General features: G+C 32.7%; 1 protein-coding gene across 1 annotated transcript in view; it reads right to left on the bottom strand.

Moving 5' to 3' along the window:
• Positions 1 to 21,249, bottom strand: part of LOC125062350 (laminin subunit alpha) — a 54,251-nt gene extending 33,002 nt beyond the window's left edge. The window contains exons 1-24 of the mRNA XM_047668198.1: positions 21,022 to 21,249; positions 18,726 to 18,872; positions 16,945 to 17,072; positions 16,463 to 16,571; positions 15,692 to 15,862; positions 15,053 to 15,269; positions 14,154 to 14,363; positions 13,750 to 13,943; positions 13,592 to 13,667; positions 13,276 to 13,413; positions 12,849 to 12,960; positions 12,018 to 12,193; positions 11,530 to 11,706; positions 11,197 to 11,319; positions 10,404 to 10,562; positions 9,557 to 9,810; positions 8,530 to 8,666; positions 7,804 to 7,942; positions 7,352 to 7,540; positions 6,744 to 7,106; positions 5,900 to 6,052; positions 5,019 to 5,193; positions 3,045 to 3,205; positions 491 to 650 (exon numbers count right to left, since the gene is read on the bottom strand). Of these exons, the coding sequence (XP_047524154.1) occupies positions 491 to 650; positions 3,045 to 3,205; positions 5,019 to 5,193; positions 5,900 to 6,052; positions 6,744 to 7,106; positions 7,352 to 7,540; positions 7,804 to 7,942; positions 8,530 to 8,666; positions 9,557 to 9,810; positions 10,404 to 10,562; positions 11,197 to 11,319; positions 11,530 to 11,706; positions 12,018 to 12,193; positions 12,849 to 12,960; positions 13,276 to 13,413; positions 13,592 to 13,667; positions 13,750 to 13,943; positions 14,154 to 14,363; positions 15,053 to 15,269; positions 15,692 to 15,862; positions 16,463 to 16,571; positions 16,945 to 17,072; positions 18,726 to 18,872; positions 21,022 to 21,213 (4,060 nt within the window). The 5' untranslated portion in view covers positions 21,214 to 21,249. The remainder of the gene's footprint in view (positions 1 to 490; positions 651 to 3,044; positions 3,206 to 5,018; positions 5,194 to 5,899; positions 6,053 to 6,743; positions 7,107 to 7,351; positions 7,541 to 7,803; positions 7,943 to 8,529; positions 8,667 to 9,556; positions 9,811 to 10,403; positions 10,563 to 11,196; positions 11,320 to 11,529; positions 11,707 to 12,017; positions 12,194 to 12,848; positions 12,961 to 13,275; positions 13,414 to 13,591; positions 13,668 to 13,749; positions 13,944 to 14,153; positions 14,364 to 15,052; positions 15,270 to 15,691; positions 15,863 to 16,462; positions 16,572 to 16,944; positions 17,073 to 18,725; positions 18,873 to 21,021) is intronic.
• Positions 21,250 to 25,237: the final 3,988 nt, after the last annotated feature.

Here is a 25,237-nt window from a genome sequence, read left to right as displayed (position 1 = left end):
CTAACTGTAAATCTAAACCACTCTCGAATCAACTTGAAAACACACAAATCGGTCCAGCCGTTTAGAAGATCCATAACAAACAGACACACAGAAGATTTATAAATATAAAGATTTCGCTGCTATATTAAATGTTGAATTATTAAACAATATTTAAGAGACCACAAGTTTTAAAAATCTCAATCAATACAAAATACAAAAAAATATAATCTAACTGTAAATCTAAACCACTCTCGAATCAACTTGAAAACACACAAATCGGTCCAGCCGTTTAGAAGATCCATAACAAACAGACGCACAGAAGATTTATAAATATAAAGATTTCGCTGCGCTTGATTTTTAATTTTCAATAAAAATAATATTTAAATTCCTGTTCTGTGAGCCACAAAGGGCTGACCTTATAAAGTACAAAAAACTATAAAAATACATGCTATTTAAAAATAAATTTAATAACAAGCCGATACATTGTAGTACAATAAGAGTTAAAACTTACCAGTTTGGTTTGAACTAATATAGTAATGATTCATCGTACAGTTTCCAATGAATTCACGTGTATAATCAACCATATTAGCTTCTTTAAGTGCACTGTCAACAAAATCTGATTTCGCCACAACTAGTACGTAGTCCAGCCATAATCCACTGTTTCCACCGCCCTTCAATAACAAAAACAAATATCTTTGAGATTCAAGGTAGCGAATAATTTTGTATGGGTTCCTCTTTACATAAAGGGACGAAATAAAATGGCGTAGATGTCGGGTAAACAGTCAACAACAGGTTTTTTTACACATTATTATATATACATGTATCTGTATTTTTACATCAGGTATTGCGCATGTATTTTGCTCTTGGTACCCTTTTATGTATTTTCACTTATTGCACAAGAATTTAATAATATTGGCAATAAAATTAAAAATAAATTTTAATAGTAAAAGTACATGCACCGTAAAACTCTGTTTTCTTTGATTTGAGTTGCCTGGAAGAGGCCGCCCGTTACACCATGTTTTACTTGTTTTTCATATTCTTGTGCAATAAATGTATAAGAAAAAATCTAAATGAAATTAAAATGAAGATGTAATATTAAGAGAGAAACAGAAATGTTAAGGCGATTGTAAGATTATAGATAAATACTCAAATATGAGATTCAATGAGTTTAAAACTGTAGTCTAATTTCTAGATTTCTCAGATACAAAGCATCGTAATATAATTCAGATTAGAAAGGTATTTAGAATATTTTTTATTATTACGATGTCTAAGTATATCTAAAAATGACATTCCCATTTCAAAAAGTTATTATTCACCAGTTTCTATAAGTACTCATTGTAGGTCAGTGTTGTTGTCTCTTGTATTTTTCTCTTTTGAATAATTCATTAAATGTAAAGTTAGTCGTCATCTTATATGCGCAGAAAGGATTATTTAAGCGAAATCTCGCGGCAGTTTCCATATATGTTTGGTGCATTTCAAATTATTGGGTAAAACATTTTTTTAGTATTTTTACCATGTTTCACCAATCTTTTTTTAAATATGCTTAACAAAGGTAAACCTTAAGATATACGACGAACATATTTAAAAAATAGCTATATTAAAAATTCGGAACGTTGCTATCTATGAACGAGAAATTACTTTTCTATGTTTAATCCATTTTTAATTATGTATTTTATCATTTCTTTAGGTCAGCAGCAAATAACATATATTATAGCGTGATTCTCGGTATTTTAACAAATTATGATTTTTCTGGAACTCGACAGTAACTTATTAATTTTTTTCTTTTTTCCAGTAACATGATATTTTAAGTTAATTAACATGCGACACACATTATTATTCGGCATGAAGACTTGTCTTTCGTCGAATTGAAAAAGAAATCAGAAGGTATCCAGTAATAACTGCCCCTGTACATCAATCAACACCAAATTTGAGATTCTAAATTAATGATTGATCTTTGTGAAACATTAAATAATTCGCATACACAAGAACATATAAAGCTTGAAAATAGTATATTTTATTTAAAAGTGATGAAATGTTTATGAAAATTTCATAATCATGTTTTTATCTTCAATTACTTTATATTTCTGTTTTAATACGTTTTTAGTTGTTTTTATTTTAATATTAAGATTTCATTGATTTTACTCTTTGTTGCCTGGATAAGGCCGGCAGTTGCTTTCCTTTTTATTTAATTATTTAAATGTACAATATTTCTGTATACTTTCAACGAATTGTTAATAAATAAATATAAATAGGGTTTGGCACTTTTGCACTTCTTCACAATTATTTTCTTTAATTAGGGTTGCCTGGAAGATATCGCTTAGCAGTGACATGGCAAAAACAAGTTTCTTTGATAGAGAAATTCTAGAACCGCAAATATTAAAAAGACGAAGAACTGGCTCTTAAATCAATTGGTTAAAAAAAAGGAAAGACATTTTTTGAAAGAAACCGTTTGATATTCTCTAAAAAAGAGTAAGAGTTATATGAATTGAATTGGTACTTTAATACAATAAAAAATATTAATTATTAAAATAATGATTATTCTATTACGCATGAACGAACAAGTTTATTTCAACCTTTTATCAAAATTTTCTGGGAAAGTATGAAGATTACAATTTAATTACATTTTAAAATAAAATAAATTAATTAACGTTGATTTAAAAATGCATTTTAACTAGTTCATAGTTAACACAAATACTCAATTTCCGAAAAAAAGTAACAATGGAATTTTGAAACATTTTGAAAAATAAATTCTCAAATATTTCTAATTTTAAAAAATATAATAAAATAACTTGACTTACGGAATCAGACATGAAAGTATAATAATGGAAGGCCAGTAGACACTTCTCAATCACTTTTACATGAAATACAAATTAAACTTCTCCTGTAGTCAACTCCACTACAGGAAATTCTCTAGCAAAGTGAATCCTAAATCGTATATAAAACCTTATATACCGTCTATAAACGTTCTGGAATGGTATCGCTATTGCGTCCTTAACAATTACAATAATTACAACGCCATCTGTGAATAAAAATAATAAAAAACTAAATGTCACCAAGACACTAACCTTAAATTGTAAAGTAAAGTTTTCATTAATCGGGAATTGCTTGTTTCCATCGGCTAATGTTAGTAACGCTCTGCAACCAGAGTTAGAGGGGCAATGTTCAACTGGTACTGATGCTTCGAAGATTTGACCTTCAGTCGTCAATGATACATCAATTGCACTTTCTGTCAATAAAAATAAATATTTTTTTGTTAATGAAAATTCAAACTAATAACATCTGACGTATATATATAGATACATATATACATATATATACTATATATACTTAGTCTGGCCATAAATACTGTTAGAATTAAAAATAAACAAAATATTACATTTGAATTTGGAATCTGTCATTTTTATAATATGATTGTGCATCTATTTTTCTAATTTTGGAGAAAATACGTTGTACAATATTTTGCGATATTAAAATGGAGTGGGGTGATAAAGAGAACCGAATCGCTGCGATTGCTTTACACAAAATAGGTATGGAGCCATATGCAATTTTCAAAACTCTCCATACGCTTGGTATTAGTAAGTTATTTGTGTACCGGGCTATTCATAGCTACAATGAGACCTCTGTGACAGAAAAAGATCTAGACGTCCACGTAGCGTTCGTAGAAAGTGACCACCTTTAAGCAATTAAGGGAAAGAATTCGAAGAAATCCTGTCCGAAAGCAAAAGATTTTATCTCGAGAGATAACACCTAGAACCTGTCGCGTATTTTAAAAGATGACTTAGGACTTGTAGCCTATAAGAGATGTACTTGGTCATTTCTTAACTGATAATTTAAAAAATAAAAGGGTACCACCTCGAATCGAAACAAATACTGAAGCGGTACGCAAATGGAGGTCACAGAAAAATTTAGTTAAAACGATGAGTAAATTTTTACAATTGAGCAACATTTTAACAAACAAAATGTCCGTATTTATTTATGCAACGAAGTCACTATCCGAGTTCATTGATGGTTCCGTAGAGTATTAGCTATGAAGGAGTCACTGAGCCATACTTCTGTGAAAAATGTATCAAAACATCGGTACAAGTGTATCAAGATACCCTTCTTGAGAAGGCGGTGTAGCCCTTTCAATAACTAAGAATGGTCCTTCCAGCAAGACTCGGCGCCGGGTCATAAAGCTCGGTCTACGCAGTCTAGGTTGGAAACGAACGTTTCGGACTTCATCAGAGCTGAAAACTGCGTTGTCTAGTCCCGATCTTAATCCGCTGGATTATCATTTGTGGTCAGTTTTAGAGACTACGGCGTGCTTTTAATTTGGAGTCACTAAAACAATCCGTACGATTGGCAGAGAAGAATTTTCCCATGGAAAGATTGCGTGCTTCTATTGATAACTAGCTTCAATGTTTAAAGGACTGTCTTGCAGCCAAATGGAGACCACTTCGAATAAGCTTTTTATATTTTAAATTGTTTTATATTTATTTATTAAACTAACACAATGTAAAAGTAATGAAAGTTATTTGCAATAGAATTTTTGAAATGACTCTTACTCCGTACACGCACCTTTTTTTCAGTATTTACGGCAAGACTAGATATAATATATATATATATATACACATGAGATTAAGGTGCTCCAGTTCAAACAATTTGTATGACAATACTTGGCGATTAAAAAGAGTGGCGGAAAGTTTCTTGCCAGTTCTTCTTACCCGCTCTACGCCCTTGACTTGCGAACTGGTAGTAAATGTAAATTTACGATTAATTTAACTTGACTATTCAAAAGTGTACTTAGTTACCTACTTGAATAAAGATATTTTGAGTTTGAGTTTGAGTTATCTTATTTAACAAGACAAGTGTATGTTACATAACATTAATTTGAGTTGTTGATGATTTTATTTTTAAGTTTTATAAAGGTAAGGTTCATAATAGGCTATTTTCATGTAAAGGGTCGTAGCCGAATGAATTACATTATTTTTTATACAGTTACGTATATTTTTATTTTATTTTTTATAAAGTAGTGTTCATCGGTTGGTTTGAATATGTACCTGGATGATTTGGTTGATAATAGTGTACAACAAATATATAATCCCCTGGCTTCGGAACTTTAGATTCAATTTTGATGGGTTCTGATTCAGACGTCAAATATACGACAACGGTGGAGTTGTCAAGAATTTGTGGACGGGTTTCACGGTCGCCTCCCAGTCCAGACTCGATTTCAACCTTCAAATCAATAGATAAAACAATTTCACATATTAACATACAATAATTTGTGTTGTCTAAACACCGAAGATGTTAGACTCAATTTGTTTTTTTTTAATTTCATTGGTAAATTTTAAGTCATAACCTATTTATATAGAAGCAAAATCACTCATCACTAAATATTGAAAACTTGTCGTACAAAGATGAAATTTAGCAGGGAGGTAGTCAAAAGTTAGTAAACGTTCCCCAACGACGAATTTTAGCAACTAGCCCTGTTGTTGTCTCTCGTTGCTAAATCTTACTCTAAGCACTCTTTATTTTAGTTTAGCAATAAATAATAATTTTACAGCTAGTATTTTTTATAATCTCCTGGTGCAAAAAACAAATAAGAAATTCTTAATTACATTTAAACACCGGATTGTTACAATGTTATCTTGGGGTTTACTCTTGTAAACGTGGACTACTTTGGTTGGGGAGCGCTTAATGGGTATGATCGGGCAGTGAAGCATACCACAGTAACTGCTAGCTACAACTGAATGAAAATAGCGGGAAGTGGCACAGCACAGAGAGCGCTGGAAATTACTCGTTTCGGAGCCCAAGACACAGATTAGATACAGAGTGAGAAAAACATACTTAGACAGCAACATAAAAAATTAAATTAGTATTTCAGTGCATTTAAATGTAATTTCGGTTCACATGCCTAGACAAATTGAAAAATTTAAGATACCTTTTTAGAGTCAACAGCAGCAGAGAACACAGCAGGCACGCATTTCCCTTCGCGTCTTAGACAATATGGGCGCGGGGTTATGTAGTCCAAGTGCCATTCAGCCTCTGGTATGGCAACTATTGACTTAATACCCGCTAACGTACCGATATCACCCTAAAATTATTCCATAATATTGAATAAACATAATCTCTAAAGGATATGACTAACTAAATAAATAATACTTACATATTTAAAATTTAAACCAACAACATTGGTCCGTCGATTTATATTATGATTTCAAAAGTAATTCAGACTAAATTAAGCATTAAACCTCAACTATATCCTTAGCAAATATACGTTATTTTAACAATTTTACATTAAGGCTGAATTTAGTGTCACGCCGACCGCACGCGCACCGTCGGCGCTGATGGTCGAGATATAGGAACTTCTAGGAAGCGTTTTTGAATGACGCGTAGCTATCAGCGCGCACGGTGGTCAGCGCCGACGGCTGCGCGGCCGTACGCATCGCGCGTCGGCGCCGCGTAGCTGTCAGCGCTGACGATCGCTAGAGCGCCTCTGCTTTCAGTGAGCGTTGTAGTGTCGAACGGACGTTGTCAGCGTGTACAGACATGACAAATCGCGAAGTGGATACAGGTCGAGTAAGGCGGTCAGTACGATACTAAAACGAACCACGCTGAGCGTCAGCGCTGACGAACTACGCGCTGATCTATGAGCGCTGACGGTGAGCGTGAGACTAAATTCAGCCTAAATCTTTATGCCTTTTGCCCCAAGAGTGCACAACACATATGTACTTTAAAAGTCCACAGCATAGACGAACGATAGAATAAATGAACAAAATACTCACATCTATGTACACAACATTATTAGCATCTTGAACATTAAACACATTTATCTTCGAGAGGTCATCCAAAATAACCTGTCTACAGGGTGATGTGAACGGACAATCATTTAAATTGGCTAAAGCGTATGACTCCTGACCATCTCCGGACTTGAATTTAATGGCCACTATTCCCTTTGGCGAGAATTTGTATGAGTCGTCGTTGGATTGTGTGATAGTTGTCAACGCGATTTTGTTTACTGGTGTGACGTATTCGATTATTAGAATGTAAGGACCACTTGGGTCTATCTTCAGATTGAATTGAAGCTCGCTCTGAGCATCGTTCAATAGCGGTATATCATTTGGTCCGGCGTTGTACTCTTTTAGTTGCTGTAAAGAGATTATAATAGTAATGGTGGAAAGTTGATTTTTTATCTTTATATACCTCTTTGATAGTTAGAAACGACTTAGGTATGCATCGCTAGACACTTTAAAGTCTTACTACAAAACAATCTTTAATATGAAATTTATAAATCAAAATTTATTTCAAAGAAAAAAATACTATGACACCGTTATGTTTATGTTATGAAATAATTTATAATGAAAAGAAACTCTAGATATAAAATTTTACTCACATCAAGGTCATTGATATATTCATTTACTGGTGTCACCAAAGTCGTAACGTCACCAGTGGGTCTCCCACTAAGGCTGGGGTAAGCAAAATGTCTGCACAGTTTCTTGTCTCCAATAATACAGGGCTTGTCAACTACTTTAACTAGAACTGTCGCTTCGTAATAAGCTTCAGGAACGAGGACAAAGTAATCCTGAAAAATAAGTCATATTAATCGTATTCTATTGTATCGTGTATCCTTGCCAAAGACAGGGAAGAGTGGAGGAAATTGTGTGGCACGACTAACGTCACCTTTAGAAGTGAAGAAGGCACTGAAGAAGTTTCGTGTATTGCTATCCTTGTCTGTCTTAACAAAAGATCTCTACGTACTATTGGGAAATCAAATTCAGTGAATACAAGCTAAGCTTTTTGTTTTAATCGGATTATAACATACAAATGTATATCAAAATTACTCACAATCATAATCTCCTTTGTAGTTTTAATAGTGACAGTCCAATTTCCTGCGTTCATTACGAATGGCGCCGGAGCGTTTCCTTTCTCCAATTGTACGGTCATAAGTTGCGGTTGGGTTGTTGGCCGTAGATATACATTAAACCTGTAAATATATTAATTGTATTTAAAATTGTTTGGAACACAGATATATACAGATATAGCGTTAAGCGTGTGTATAAAAACCGTTACTATAAAACAGTCTTCCCGCTACCTTTACTCTTACATCATTGCGTTATTGTTTTAGCCAAGGCGCTTATAAGAATATGTCTGTGGCCATAGGTCAGAATATGTTAAATGCAATTTCATTACTTTACAGGACAAGCAATTAAATTATTAAGAAATCTTGAAGGCACTATTCAATTATGAAACACTCGATATATGAATGAATGTACTTATCATTGTCTGATCTATGACCACAGATATTTTGGATACATTTTTTTTGTATTACAGAGTAAACTATATACAGCGACTTTATATGGAAAGAAACATTACAACGCAAAACAGTCGAGTATTTTCGACGTTTTACAGACTTTGACTTGACATGTATGAGTCGAGGAACATTAGTTTATTCAGTTTTGGTTTTTACATAATTAAAAAGGGTAAGAATAAGTTTATATGTAGAGCTTTAAGTTTGTTAGAATTAATATTAAATATATTTTTTAGTACTAAAGTATTATTAATTGATAGTACCTCTGCTGCGTCTCCACGACACTCTCAGGTGTTATAATAATGGTGGCTGTGACGGGATCCCGTAAGGGATTCGCGTATTTTAACACAATACGGTAAAGCGAGGACTTGTCAATATGTGCTACGGTAATTACTTCATTCTGTAACAAAATAATTACTTAAAAGCTGTTCTTGTGCTTATAAAACACCTATATTTATGACAAAATTTATAGCAAGCAAGAAATAATATATCGAATCAAATAGCGCAAATGCTAACTGTCCAAATATGTATATACAGTCCACTGACCACTACTCTAAGTGCCATACGATTCGCACGTGTTATTATTGCAATTTATTTAATTTCAAGACCCTCAATCAATTAGTGATCAATTCTCAACTATAACTCCTTAACACTAACAAATTAAGAACTATAATAATACAAATTTAAAGGCCATGAGGAATCTCCTTGGTGATAAATAGTAAGTTTAAAATTGAACATTACCATGATGAATTGAGATACATACTAACTAATTATCAATGATATTAGATTTTTATGTCATTAAGGAAATGTTTTGAAGTTTGATGAAGATTACTAGAAGTTATATACCTACATATCTCTATGTAAATTTTTTCGTATGTAGATTATATACAACGAAGAATAAAGTAGGATACAATGACAACTACAACAAGGGCAACTACATGACTGAGAAAGACCGTGGATTTTACTTGAAGAAAAGAAGAAAGGTGCTTAGGAATTTTATATTTTCAAGCAACAATGAGAATCTTAACAAGAGAACATATGAGTAAGCAAAAAACAGGAAGCACGAGCTGAATCAACAAAACATGGCGGATTGAACATTGCTGACGTCATAGTTTTTAGTTTCTAGCAATAATGGCAAATCAAATATTACTAATTAACAGTCTTGGTCTTTAACATTATTAATTTATAAGCCCCTTGACATGCTTTAATAATACATACAGCTGACAGTAACGCCAATGCTCCCATATATAAGATTATTTTATAATCCTTTTTTTAAACTGAAAAAAATACCTGTAGCAATGAGAAAACAACATATCCCTTCCACGAGTAGCCCGGGAAGACATCTTCCGAGTTCCTATATCTTACTGGCCCAGATTGAGTGAGCCCTTCCTCTATTTCGTACTGGAATTGATGCAATGTTGGGAAGTAGTGAGCTCTAATTGGACGGTCACAACGTCTGCCCTCTACGCGAGAGTGGCAACGACACTGCCCAGTGGTTTTATCACAGTTGTTATCAATCGAACCACCGATGTCGCAGTCGCAAGCTATTAAGAAATATCAAAGAATATAAATATTTGTGGATTATCAGAAAATCTATAAAAGTATAATTATTGTCTAGTTATAAGCTTGTACGAGCCAAGGCTGTTCATTTTGCTCACTCAGACTTTCTTTGTATAAGCGTGGCGATTTCATAAATCGTCGCATTTACGCTCCGAGAGTATAGCCAGATGCTGGCACTCTCTTTAACATTTACATTACATTTATTTAGGATTCGTTTCATTTCTACACACTTTTAATTATTTCGTACTTAGTATATTTTTAGACGTGATTGGTTAATATATAGTAAAAAAAGTCGTCTATTATTTAAAGCACCGATGAACCAGGAACCGTTTACTTAGAAAATTGTTTGACGCATTATTTGTTATACAAATTTTATTGTCGTATTATTTCTCTTAAAATATAAAATAGCTTTCATACACATAAAATATGTCATTTTAATAGCATGTTTTTTTACTTACGAAGTTGTTCAAAATTAGTACAAAAAGTGCCAATTTACAAAACATTAAATTACTTATTTACTGTCCACAATATTTCATTAACAAAAATCATAATTTAAAGAAGAACATGAATGACTTACCAGTACATCCGAAGAGATCATGCGTCTGTAAGCTGTAAAATCCATCCTGGCATACGTCACATTGTCTGTCGCCAACGTGCATTTTACAAGTACACTGCCCACTACGAGTGTTACAAGCGCCCAAACCTCCCAATGTACCGGCCAAATTGCAGTCGCATTCTTAAATTATTAAAAATATATCAAAAAAATATTCTGAATTTGTATATAGTATATGATCTAAATCTATAAAACGACCTTCACCGAGATGCTTATTTAATGAAACGTATTTTATATTTAATTTAATATGTCAATAAATATAATCCATATGGGTTGCCTAGCAAATTTCAGTCCAGAGTATGTTGAATTAATAATTTAAAAAAAATATTTTTTTAAATATTTCACCAGTATGATTATTAGATAAATTCTGTACCAATCGAAAGTATGAAGCCCATAGAATATGCAAACGTTAGGTTGCCTATTCTTTTCCGGTCACAACTATCGGGTTGCCAGGTATAAACAGGTAAATCTGTACTAGCATTTTGCAACGGTCTGTTTATTGAATGAAATTAAAGATTATTTTATTCTGAACACGGTGGTATAGGTTGCCTGCGAAAAAGCATCTCGGTGAAGGTCGTTTTAAATCGGGATCTTAGACTAATATGCCGATTTTGTTTTTTTATATACATGTGTATGTGAAGCTTTGCCAGCTGAGAAAATTTGGTGTTAAATAAAATTCTTATCAAGAAAACTAGACGGAATCGTAAAACGATCTTAGATCGTTTTTTCATGTGTCTGTGTGTGCGTACTCAAATACCTTCACATCCATACGGATTATATTCTTGGAGATTCCAGAAAAGAGCTTTACAATCGTTACAAATGCGTCCTTGTACACGGTCCTTGCATTGGCATAACTCTCCCGCGGGAACTGAGCCACAACCTATAAAAAAATGTCGGTATAAAATATACAAAATTGTAATTTTAATAATGTCTGGCCAAATGATTCCCAACAAGATATTGATATATCAAAAATATCTGACTAGAAATATTCAGTAATTAGAAATTTTCTTAAATATTTTGAAGTACCATAAAAATTATATTAATTTCGTTAGTGATAAACACTGTGTATTTTTTAATTCTTGCTACGTACCGGAAAATGAAGCAATGACTCCTCTAGGATCGCAATTGCATTCTTCGCAAGCTGGGTAGTTGTAGAATTGCTCTTTACATTTTTCACATTTCGTGCCATCGAAGTTGGATTTGCAATGACACTGACCGTTGTCGTCACACGTTGAACCAATCATTCCGGATTCATCACAATTGCAGGCTGGAAATGTTAAATTATATTTTTAATTACATATTTAAGATGAACCGAAATTATATGAAGTAAAATATAAACATTTACCCTAAGATAATACTGTAAATAATGTTTCTAATAGTTATTAAGTATAAAAACATGCTGTGTTGGCCGGCCTGTTGAAAGGTGTACAATTAGATTTTATTGTTATTTCTTTTTATTTCTAGAAATGGTATATAAATAGATAATAATAAGTCTAAAGTATATCTATATTTCAATGAGTTGATTAAGCTAAATAGTTGAAATTAACTTTTTAATTAGTAAATAAAATATTAACTTACAAAGACAATCCGGGTATTTGTAGTATCCGGGCGAGCATTGCTCACATTGTTTTCCTCCAAAGTTGACAAGACAGTTGCATTTTCCATCCGCCGAACAGCTGGTTGAAGAAGATCCGGTGGTCGAACAGTTACAAGGCACGCATGACCGCTCGCGGCCTTTAACCTCCATGTAGAACCTTGAGACAATGTGGAATCTTATATTAATATTATAAAAAGGTAGAGAGAAATGTGTTCACTTCACTGCCTAATGATACTATTAATTGGCCAGTTTTTAACCGAATTTTCTTTGATAGATTTGCGAGATATGTTTTGCCTTTACCCGTGAAAATCCAGGCTTAATTATATAAATAATTAATAAAACAGTTTGAAGGTTTTATACATCTTGGAAATGCTAAAAAAAAATTGGTACATGTTCAAAGTAGGGGTTCTGCTATTGGTATATAAATATACAAAAATAAATCAGTGGCGCTACAACCTCTTTAGGTCTTGGCCTCAGATTTCTGAAGCTGTTTCATGATCATTTTTTAAATCTAATAGGCAAGTAGGTGATCAGCCTCCAGTGCCTGATACACGCCGTTGACTTTTTGGGTCTAAGACATGTCGGTTTCCTCACGATGTTTTCCTTCACCGTTCGAGCAAATGTTAAATGCGCACATAGAAAGAAAGTCCATTGGTGCACAGCCGGGGATCGAACCTACGACCTCAAGACGTATGAGAGTCGCACGCTGAAGCCGCTAGGCCAACACTGCTCTACTTATCTAAATATAATACATATTAAAATACATTTAACTTATTAATATACATTTTATAACACAATATTGTTCATCTTACCCTGACAAACATTGGTCGCAACGAGCGCCCCCAAAACCAACTTTGCAGATGCATTGACCAGTAACGTCGTCACATATATTAGGTTGAGTCCCACTTGTGTCACAATTACAATCTAAATATAAAAGGAGCATTAAAATTTGTTTGAAATCTCTTAATCGAAAAGTCAACAATTTGAAGTTGTTCGAGATTTTGTACTTCTTTAAGAACCGGAGATAATTTTTGGAAAAGCTATATAGTATAATATACTAGCTTTGTATACTAGACAACTAAAGTTTCAACGGTAATCAAACCTATAATTTCAAAATTTTCTTATATATCAACAGACACTATCTTATAGTTGTTAACTAACAAACTGTAACTACTATTTCCTCTTGACACAAAATTTGAATACTGAAAACAATGTCTATAAATTCAAAGTTATACTCACGTTTACATGTTGGATAGTTGTAATAGCCAGCTTCACATTGGTTGCAAGTTCGTCCACTATATTTGCTTTTACATGTACAGTTGCCAGAGTCCTTGTCGCACACTTGTGAGACTGATCCGACAGTATTACATTCACAGTCTGAAAGAAAGAACAATAACATTTTCCCCATTTAGTAAAATTGATTCTAATATATTCTTAATATGTAGGAAAGTTTCAGTTATTGTCTATTTATTTCAACAAATATGAGAAAATAAATTTCATTATAATTGAAAAACAATTGTCAAAATTTTCAAGTTACAGACAAACAGCTACTTACTTTTACATTCCGGTGAGTAATAACCATCAGCGCAAATCTCACAAGATTGGCCAGCATAATTATATTTGCAGGGGCACTGTAAAAATTTAAAAAAAAAACTTAATTTATAATAACAACAGTAATATGGTGTAACATGTAAATAAATAATTTGAACTTACAACACCATCTGTAGGAGTACAATGCTGTCCCTCTGTTCCATTTAAGTTGCAAGTGCATGGCTTGCAATTAGGATAGTCAAAGTAACCATATGCACAGGAGTCACAATTAGGAGGGTTAAACTCGCGTCTACATTCACAGCGGCCTGTTTCCTCCTCACAGTTACCAGTGGAATAGTGGAGGTCACAGTTACAAGCTACAAATAAAATGAGATTTAATTTGATATATCTCTAATTAATTGTCCCAAGTATTTAGCAATTAGACAAGTGCTGCATCAATAATGGAGGTGCCAGTTTCTACTTCAAAACAAAATAAAACATAAAACCACTATCATTATCCTTATTAAGGAAAGTTATCCCAACTATCTACATAGAGACCCCATACTTATTTTAAATAAAACACTTACGTTGGCACACATCAATTTCATCCCACTTTTTCCCATAGGGGCGATAGAATGTCGGTTGGCATTTGTTGCAGTTGATGCCTTCAGTATTATGCTGGCAGTTTTTACAAGCTCCTCCACCTTCATACCGGCCATGGATATCAAGTGATAATCTTTTTTCATCAATCGCAGGGTCATATTCACATTCCGTAGTGTGATTGTGGCAATTACAAGCTAATTAAACAAAAGATTAATATTACGGTTTTTATAAGTATATATATATATATATATATATATACTTAAAATCTGCAGTTAAGTCAGTCAGTAATAATATCAGGTTAATATGAAGGTATGTAAAGGTTCATAGGATTATCTGACTTCAGTATTTATGTTCTTTTCTAAAAGCAATGAGGAATTTTGCACTAACTAAGTAGGTATTATCTATTACATTTACTTTATAAGTTTTAATCATAGGAATATGTTGAGAATCTTCTATTATTCAAGTTTATAAACACTTGTTACAAAAGAAATATGTTACTAACATGAGAATTAACATTTTCTACAATAATTTTTGAATTAAAAACCGGAAACTAGGTCTATTAATATATTGTTTATATATATATTTTTTTAATGGCATTGTTTATATTATTGTAGTCTAGTAAATACAAATAGTAAAATCTAGACGATATTTAACCTGTCAACATAAATTTTTGACATTTATCTACCTGGACAGGCCACAGACTATTAAGGACCGTAGCCGTGTTTAACGCCCCGCACTTGAAAAAAATTATATATAAGGAGAAAATGTAAGATTTGTATAATAAGACAGAGATTTCTTGATTAATTATCGTCATATGTGCAAAAATATGGAATTTATAAGGCATCTTATTATTTTGTCTATTGTCAGACATTTAAAGTCTTACGTTCACAAGAAAATCGGTCCCAATTCTGTGATATACGCCACTTCTTCTGTTCGAAACCGGGACAACAGGCAGCACACTGCGGACCGCAAGTGTTGTGTTGACACCGACACACCAAAATACTTGCATCACTTTCCGGATCAGCTGGGTCACAAGTATCTGCATGTCCGTTGCACATGCAGCGACCACCGATACTGATGTCTTTTATACTGTAGAAGTACTGTAAACAATGATCATTTTAATAAGGGTAAAATATACAATTATATTAAAAATATAATAATTAAAGTAATCATCATGTATCAACCCGCTTTACATTTTATTATATTTATGACATAAATAATTTGTTGTGTAGTGTTTAGAATTATATGTCAGAAATCATATAAAATATTTATGACACATTATCATTTCGCTTCTTATGGACTCGACTTTATATTATGAAAGTAAGTGGGTATTTGTTTAACTTCGTAGTTGGCTTTTCATTTGCTCTTTAGCAGGACTGTCAATAACTTGAATTCTCTTTAATTTAAAACATCGTAGGTACCTCTTTATTGTCGTCTAATAGTGAAGATTGCAATGCACAAATATATCGAATTTATTATTATACAAGCTATATCTTTTAGTTGAGTATATAAAAATTCTTACTCGTCTTGTAACAGTGGGATCTTGTCGTGCCACAGACATAAGGTGCCCCAGTAAGTTCTTCGTTCTCAGCAGACGAAGTCTTACGTTTGTCGCACGGGTCCATTCTTGTAATACTGATGAGTTAAAGTACTTGTTTGCCGAAGGACGGTAGTTCAGCAGTGAGATTGGGATCTGAAATTACATACTGTATCTTGAAAACCACCACGAGACACCACGACGAGCGCGATGTTTTGGTTTATCCTAAGAGCAAGGGAGGATTAAATATCCAAGGGTGCACAGATGCATTACTACTAGCCTAATGGCAGTATAACATTATTATTTTATCTATGCACTATTTTATTTGCTTTTACGTGCAGCAAATTAGCGCTTTTGTTGTAGAACGTACCTAAACCTCATAAAGTTAAAAATAATAACAATAATTCCAGTGGCACTTCATCCCTATATAGATCATTCTTTATAGGATTTTTATAGACAAGTAACTTGTCAGCCGTCTATGCTGGTGATTTAAGGGTTAAGACATGCCGGATTAATTCACCGTAGGCGCAAGTGCGGCATTAGGGTTAATAATGCCTGCTAGGCCAACACTGCTTTTATAGTTAAAGAGTATTTTGTTTTATTCATTTCCAAAGTGGAGTTTCTATTTGCCATCATCCCATCGCAGCGTCCGCTTTCGAAGTGTAAAGTAATGGTCATAATCATAGGGGGCCTTAGACATAGACAACCAGCAGATTATTACGAAAAGGTTTCTAGAATATAGAGTATTTTACTTACTTCTCCTCCTTCCAATGGGACAATCTTCGAGTACTCAGTACTACATATTACTGAGTCGTCGCTTGTAATTGGTTGCAGACTTGTTTTCCCGAAGTATCTTTCGCAGTCTCTAAATAAATTAATGTGTGTATTAATATTGGTATGAATATTGCAGGTTCACTGTTTGATAAAATGTAAATTACCAGCCTCTCTATTTGAATTATTACAAAGTTTAATCAGAAATAACATGTAGTAGCAATATTATATTTATTTGTTGCGTTGATTACCCATACATACACCCTAACTAACCTAACCCAACACACCCAAATTAGGTACCTTATCTAAATGTATTTCTCTATTTTTATGGTTCTTTTTTTCCAATTCTTTAAATGCTTAAATCTTTTTCTATATATTGTGTATTCCATCTTGAGCGCTGTTTTTAGTATAATTCGCTGTAGGAGTATAAAATAAATAAATAAATTTGTATGAATAAGTTTACTTACTGAGGAGAATCAGAAAAATATTGCCAAGGCTTGAATGTCTTCCCATAGTCCGTCGACTTTTCCAGCGCCCATAGACCCGGTCTTGGTGAATTCCCCATTCGGACAAACACATACGCCACGTGGAATTCCTGCAAAACAATGTATCTTTATTTACTTCGTAATATAGGCAGCAACAAATATGTCTATCGATTATATTTTAGAACGTCGTTAGAAGAAAATTCTGTGGCAGAATAGCATCGCTAGCATAGCAGAACAAGCATCTCTGTATAATACGATATCTAGGTAAAAAAAAACTTTGCTGCAACTTTAGAACATACATACAAATCGAAAATGTCATTTACAATACCATAGGTATGAGATTATTAGGTTTGTGCCAAATATATTATTTAAAGTACTGTGCCTGTACATTTTTCCTACTAATATTATAAACGCGAAAGTTTTTCATGTAAAAACTACTGAATGGATTTTAATGAAACTTTACATTAATATTGCTATATCAGAATAAAACATAGGCTATTTATTATACAGATATTGTGTGAATTGCCCAAAATATTAAGTAGGAAAAAATGTACCTGCCAAAACTGCTAGAGTTACACATAAGTAATGTATGATGGAAATGTTTATCTTAAATATTCCTACAAAAAAACCCGTCACAGTATATATCTATATCTTATGTGTAAGCCACTATAGCCAAAATAGTGAACCATAACTACAATAAAAATTGATAATTTATTTCAAATACACAAAAATTTCCTAAATGAAAATTGATACTTTTATCGCTTCTGGTATTTAAAGTAAATAAAATATGTCTTTCACGCTACATCAATTGGAGAAATATTATTCTAAACCTGCACAGACGATGTCACGGGCACCAGCTAGTACGTAAATAAAGTAATTATATTATGGTCTCTTTCGCTAATATTCGCGGAATTAGCTAATCTGTTTATATAAGGCAAACGGGTGTCGATATTGTCATGATCAAACAAAGTGTTCAAAATGTATTACTTTCTGAATGTAACTATTCTCGGCGTCGCTCAGCAAGAAATTCAATTTTCGCATTAGCAGATTCGCGTTTTCGCACCGTGTTCTTATAGTCTATCGTTGTTCATTGAAAACATTTTATTGAAGGCGTAGAAATGAAATTATAAGACATTTATTTTATTTATGATCGCAAAGCTTATGATAGTGCATTGCTCCTGAATAGCTTACTAAAGTTTGGAGCTTAAGAAAGTCACCATCTCCGATCGGTTTCATCGCAATATTTACTATAAGCAAGTAATACTTTCGATAGGAATTCAATTCAAAGTCTCAAGTTAAAACATCATTTCTAATAATGACAAAAGCGTCCATATTAAATTATTATTATTGTATATAAACATCGTACATAATATAAGTCTACAATTACACAACAGCGATGTCATTTCGGGTCAATGCACTTTCAGCATATGGACTATTTTAGGAGGCAAATGTCCCGGATTACTACAGAGTACTATCGTTCTTGGTAGTAATGCATCATAGTTATTTTCTATAATAAGTTACATTTAGTTATCATAAATCCTGAGAAAACGAATCAGCTAATAAATATGCCAGATATAGTATATCTTTTTAAATATTATAAATATCTAAAAACAACAGTCATAGTTTTCCTTCACGACATGTCATATCGGACGGGAGGTCCTTGTTTATGGTTAAAAATAAGCCTAGCATACCAAACCTTATCCAATAATTAAATTTAATCATATAGGTATAATGAAATTGTTTAAATTATAAAATTCAAATACCTGGCCCAGATCAATGGTGAGATTGACTTCGTTGTATTTCATGCCTCTGGATAGTGGAGGACTCTGCCACCACGTTTCCATACCGTCGACTGCAAATTCTGGCGGGTGTTTCTTTGCTTCGTTTGTTGAGTCACATATGTCGCAAACCTATAATGTATTTTACCAATTATAGATACATCACTAAGTATTAATCTTATCATACAAGGATCCAGGTACCCGGCCCTAGCCCGGAGGTCCTAGGTTCGTTTCGAAAACACTAATTGTTTAAGGCTGGTAAGCACAGAATGATCACTTATTTTTCTTAATAAATGTCAGTGAAACATGCAGATGTGATTTCGCAAGATATTTTTAGCAGTAATATGAAGTTTTTTATGATGTCTAATTTATATGTAGTTGAAAAATCTGCTTATTTCTCACTATACATAAGTGTAAAAATAGGCTGTATTTGAGTCTCCTTAGATAAGCATTCATAGAAGTAGGCAATACATAGGTATCTACGACATAAATTAACTATCAATGAGATAGTGTAACAAAAGATTCATTCAAAACCAAACAGTTCCGTTTATTCACACAATATATTTCTCTTTATTTTGGAAACACACAAAAAGCTGTATCTACAAAAAACAAAAAGATTCATTGTGCCGCTTTAGGATAAAACAAAAGCGATTCAAAGACGAGATAACCATTTGGCTACCACATGTCCATAAAAACCGGCGAGTTTTGCCGACCTTTGCCGAATATCGACGAAGCTAAATTGAGTTTTTAAATTGCTTGGTTTTAATTTGTGTTGTATTCTATTGAGAATCATGTTACGTCGTGTATACGGTTTCATATGAATTGCTGTAAAAGCATTCCCCAGTAAATGACGTTGAAAACTAATTATCGTCTTCTCTCTCTTTTACATAGAATCGTGTACCTATTATTATGTTAGTACCTACTAAATCTGAAACCACTGATTTTTCTATAGCAAAGCGTGATCAACATGGGTCAGTAACATGTTATCGAGTTACAACATAAGTTATCTCCTGCCCAGTTCATAGATATAATTTCAGCATTTTGTTTTAGTAGGTAGTTTAATTTTAATATTAATAACTGTAATTAATAATATTTAATTTTAAAGACACAAACTTCCATCGCTACTTTATTTGAATTTATTCTAAGCAAGATAAAACCCCAGCTACTCCCTGGGATGCTTCGTTCGCGTGAAAAAGAGAAAATACAATAAATTCCTTTTTACAAAAAATATAATCGACTGCTATGATCATAAAAATCACGTGGAATTAAAACCTTTCGCTATTGAGAATTCGGTTAAAAAGACAATCAACTATGTCATTCTTTAACTGAAATAATGTAGCTTTTTATTAGGAATATTTTTCATCTTATTAGTAGATCCAGAGAATATTGCAAAACAAACTTTGCAGTATAAGAATATATTGTTTGTTCTAGTATAACGAAACTACTAAGCATTTGGAAGCTATTATCAAATTACACATTTCCAAGTTTTGATAAGAAAAGTGTAACGGCATGGAGATAAATAACCTTTGACCTCGTAATCTTGAATTAAATTTGAATATTAGATATCTTTTTATAAAAAATTGAACATTCAAGCTTATTGAATTTACAACATTCTTAGCCTACATAGTAATAATAATAATAATTTAAAAACGGATATTCACCTCGACTTAACAATTTCACAATTATATTTATCTATAATATACGTGAATGTTATTCGCGTAAATAAAATACGTTACAACTAAATTGTCGCTGACGAGGCATTAATTAGGAGTCAGCTTACGTAATATATGTAAAGAATTTATGTATTGTCATCGGGCTATTAAATTATGTTTTATCAATGGGATGGCGGGACAACAGGACGTAAAAGATAAGACCCTATCAGCCTCCTCCCTATCTACTGTGTGTGCTATATAAAATTTTGAAACATAGACCTTATCACATCCAAGTTTTAAAATAAAGAAACAAAATAATTTTACAACATTTTAAAACTATAGTAATCATGCTCTTGCAAGGATTGATATAAAACTTGAATATTTATAAGACTTTATTCCAGACTTAAGTGAACATAAAGACAGGCTTCTTTAGAGGGTTGTACCGCATAGAGCCTACACTACCTTGAGTTTATCTATATTTTACTCATGAATCATAACGTAAAAAACACCTAACGATAAAATCATATTAATTTATATTACTATATAGTACAACTACATCATGCATTCCTTTAAAAAAATATTGATTGATAGCAGAAAGTGTCTAACTAAATATGAATGAAAATATTAACCTGTCCTTGAATAACGTGTTCATCGTGATCAGCGTTGGCGCCGGCGAGTTTGCAGTAAAGTTCGGGACCTTCGTCTCCACAGGTCGCTGTTGCAGTTATCTTTTTTCCAAGCGCTAAGTTAAAGTACGGGGGTGTTAAAATTTCTGCGCGCGCGACGCTGCACAATAATAGAAGCGCGATCACACGCTCCATGTTGCGCGAACGCCGTCCCGCCGCTGAATGTCGAGGTATTAGCGCTGCGGGCTTTGAGAGGGGTGGCGAGTGGCCACTAGCGAGATTATTTTTTATCGAATTCAGGGAATATTATCATTTTAGGACAGGATCGGGACTCGCTTGTAATTATGTTAGACATTGGAAAGGCGATTTTAATCTGGTTGCGGCATGTTTATACTGTTAAAAATATGATACCTTTTTGTTTGACGAGTTTTAAGACGATGTAAAAAATAAAAGGGTTATTGGACTTCTACTGTGTATACTAATTTTAATGTGCAGTTGCATACGTTTTTAGTACTCATATTTTTGAATTTTTAAAATAAATAGTTAAAAATAACAAAATATTACCTTTGTAGTTCCTGCATTTTTGCATAAATGATAATATTATATAATATTTCCTATTTTTGGTAGCTAGGGTAGTTGGTTTTGAGGCCAAAAAAGAACAACTTGTTTTTAAATTGTATTTAATATGAGTTAATTGATATTACTATTGACGCAGTTCAGCTACCTCGTTCAGTTTACATATTTCACTTACTTGTAATATTAAAATAAATACAACAAAATATATTAAAGTGAGACGTGGATTCTGAATATACCTAATCATACTTTATAAAATCAGAATTTGTTAATATGAGACAATAAATAACACAAAAGTAATTAATTCAGTTTATAAAGTTTAAAAATAAAGCTTATATTATGTGATATCTCATGGTTGGTAAACACTTGCAAGCTGATTTCAATATAATATAGAAAACATTTAGATATTTTAATAATACGCTAAAATACGCGATTTCATCGCTTTTGCGTCTAAAGACATACGATTATAAATCGTCGTATTTCGTCTAGAAATGAATTTCCTAAATACTTTTTTTAATTGCAGTATTGGCATGTCTCGCTGATGGTGTGCAAATCAAGTCTCTAACACAGTGTTTTATCTTAAGAAAAATCATTATTTATTATTCAACAAATTATATATGTATCTTGAAATTATAGCGAATATTGATATCTGTGTCCTCCATCCCCGTCCTTTTTCCCAAATATATCTTTAATTGGTTTGGTATCATTTATACTTTCTACGCTACTTTGTCGTTGCAAAGATTTAAGATTTGAACTGCATTTGATTCTTCTCAAAGAATCCCGTTTGTCATGTTTTTTATTTTCCTCATTTTCATTAGACGTATTATTAGATTTTAAGCTTAGGATAACATTGCCAGCTTTTGAATGTTGAAGAATTTCTTCGTCACTTTCCGTAGTGCTTATTGTTATAACCGGAATTACTGAACTTATTGAGTCTGACTGTTTAGATTGATTGCTTGACTCAGATGTTTGTTTTCGACAAAGTTTCTTGTGTACTATTTCTTTTTCAGCCTGGGGTTTTCGCTCTATATCAATATCAGTTATTTCTTGGCTCGTTTGTCTTACTTCTGTTAATAACGCGTTTACTTTTGTATTGAATTCAACTAAGCTACGCTTCTTTATTTCATTGTCTCTATGAACTGTTACATTGTCTTTGAGCTGCAAAACTGCTTTAGGAAAATTTTCATGAAAATCAGTGTCAGTTTCATCATCACCATTTTGTACATCTGGAGAAGGAACCACCGGCGTATGATCCTTTGTTGTCCTATCTAAAGCTATGCTGACAATTTTAGCAAATATTCCTGAAAATCATTGTGAATGAATGATTAAAAAAAATATATAATTATTACTTTTATTTAGATATATTATGCTTATATACACAAAATACCTTTTCGTTTTGTCGTTTTCAATAATTCCTTAGTATTGTTTTCATATGACATGGCTTTTCTGTCTTCTGAGTCTATAGATTTATTAATTGGAAAGGAAGGAAGAGCTTTTTTCCATCTTCCAAATGGAGTGTTATCAATCGAAGAAGATCCTCCTCGTCTTCTATCCGCTAATTGAAACATTTTTCTTCTCTCTTCTGTCCTCTCTCGACGCAATTGTGTCTAAAATTATGAAGTCATTAAACTCAATTGCCTAAACCTAGTAAGTATTACTTGTTGAATATTTATATGAAATTACTTACCTTTAAATCATTATTTGCTTCCCTTAACGAATTAGTTAGAGATGTGAGATAGTAAATTATGAGGATCAGCAATACCAATAAAGGAATTACTATGGCAGGTGAAGCAATATATTCTAATATGAAGTTTAAACTCTTTGGAAGGATATTGTATATATTAGTTGTTAATATTTGATATATTTTATCGTATTCTGAAAAAGGACCACAGTGCCATGAGGGTTTTACACATACAATCGTATATCCAACTGGCAACACACATAGAAATAGCATTGTGAGCAATAGTGCTAAATAAAAATTATTGCTTTTTGAGACTCTAAACACTACTTCGTGAGGAACATTGCAAGTCATTACTGCCCATGATCGAAGATACATCATTATCATTAATTTGAAGACATTTAGAACGACTAGACCAGGTGAAAAAAACATTCCCATCCAAACCATCCCTTGATTATTGATAAGATGCAGTATGTTTTCAGCTATCTTAAAATCACCATATTCAGGGAATTTCTTCTCGAGGTCCCAACACCAACATCTATTCATATACCTCACAAATAATGCTCGGAAAAAGTCCATAAAAAGAGTTCCTAAAAGAACGAATACCTGAAAAAATAATATATATACTTGACCGGCAAAAAATTACGATTGTTATATTATGAAATAAATTACCTACCAGATCCATCATCGTTAATTTAACTAATTCCTGACCAAACATTGTTTCCCAACATAATTTTAGTAATTTTTTCCTTGTTGCTATTGTGAGATTGTACATTTTTCTCTTAGATTTATCGTAATAAACAGAGTCCACGTAAGTTAACTCTGTTTTATTCAAATTACTCTTTGGGGATTGATTTAAAATACATTTCTTCACCGAGCACTTAATGTCAACAAGCACACAGTTAGACATGAAAAATGTTTGTGTTACATTTTTATCGCCACAATTAACCGAACAATTAAACGATATGTTAGGACATATAGCATTATTTCTTTCATTTTCCACATAGTCAATATTTGCTGAATAGTTTATATCAGGATTAGATGATGTTTTCGTTTCCCAAAGCACATTAATATCTATTTTATGAGCCGTCGTGCCAGAAGCGTCGTTTGAATCTGTTACGACGTCCGTTGTTACGTCATTTCCCTCCAAATAGGACTCTGTGAAGCTTGATTCATCAGTATTAAATGATGCAGTTGAAGTTGGTAAATCTGAAGTAGAGTGTGAAAAAGTATCTGTTTCTTTATTTGTGGTAATATCGCTTATTAAAGACCCATCCTCAGTAATTAAATCCTTTTCTGACAGAGTAGTCATTAATTCATTTTCAAAGTTATAAATACTGTAATTATCGTAATCACCGACAAATTCCGACGATATTGGTGTCGAATATGTCGTTTCTTCTCCTATGGATGCGGTGGTTAGTGTATCAGTGGTATATTTTGTTGTATCTTCACCCGTATCATAAAATTCGTAATCATATACTTCCGAAGTTTCTTCAAATTCGTCATTTTCTTTAATCATACTTAAATTTCTTAATCTTTGTAACTCCTTTTCTAAGCCTTTTCTAATACCATCAACGTCTTGTTTGTCAACTGTATTTCTTTTACCCCGCCGTAGCGTCGCGGTTTTCAATAGTTTATTACTGGTCTTTACTGCGTACGGGTTTTGAGAGCTATACATAATTTCCCTCTCAGTACTATCCATATTTTGTAAATAATCTTTTGGGGGAAAAGTTGTCATATGGCAAGGTAAACAAGGAACATCTACTTCAAAACATGTTAATGTTGCAAAGTGTTTATCCATATCTATGGGCTCTTGGATATTAAAACTGGTATTATTACTTAATAAACTTGGTTGTAAAGATACCAATTCTTTACTCATGCCATTAATTTTACTAAACTGTGCAAAAATTAGCGAGTATAAATTCAATAAATTTAACAACATTATTCTGAAATAAGATAAAGATATTT

This window comes from Pieris napi, chromosome Z, assembly GCF_905475465.1.
Source record: "Pieris napi chromosome Z, ilPieNapi1.2, whole genome shotgun sequence".
Taxonomy (NCBI): domain Eukaryota; kingdom Metazoa; phylum Arthropoda; class Insecta; order Lepidoptera; family Pieridae; genus Pieris; species Pieris napi.
This window is presented reverse-complemented; position numbering and strand designations above follow the sequence as displayed.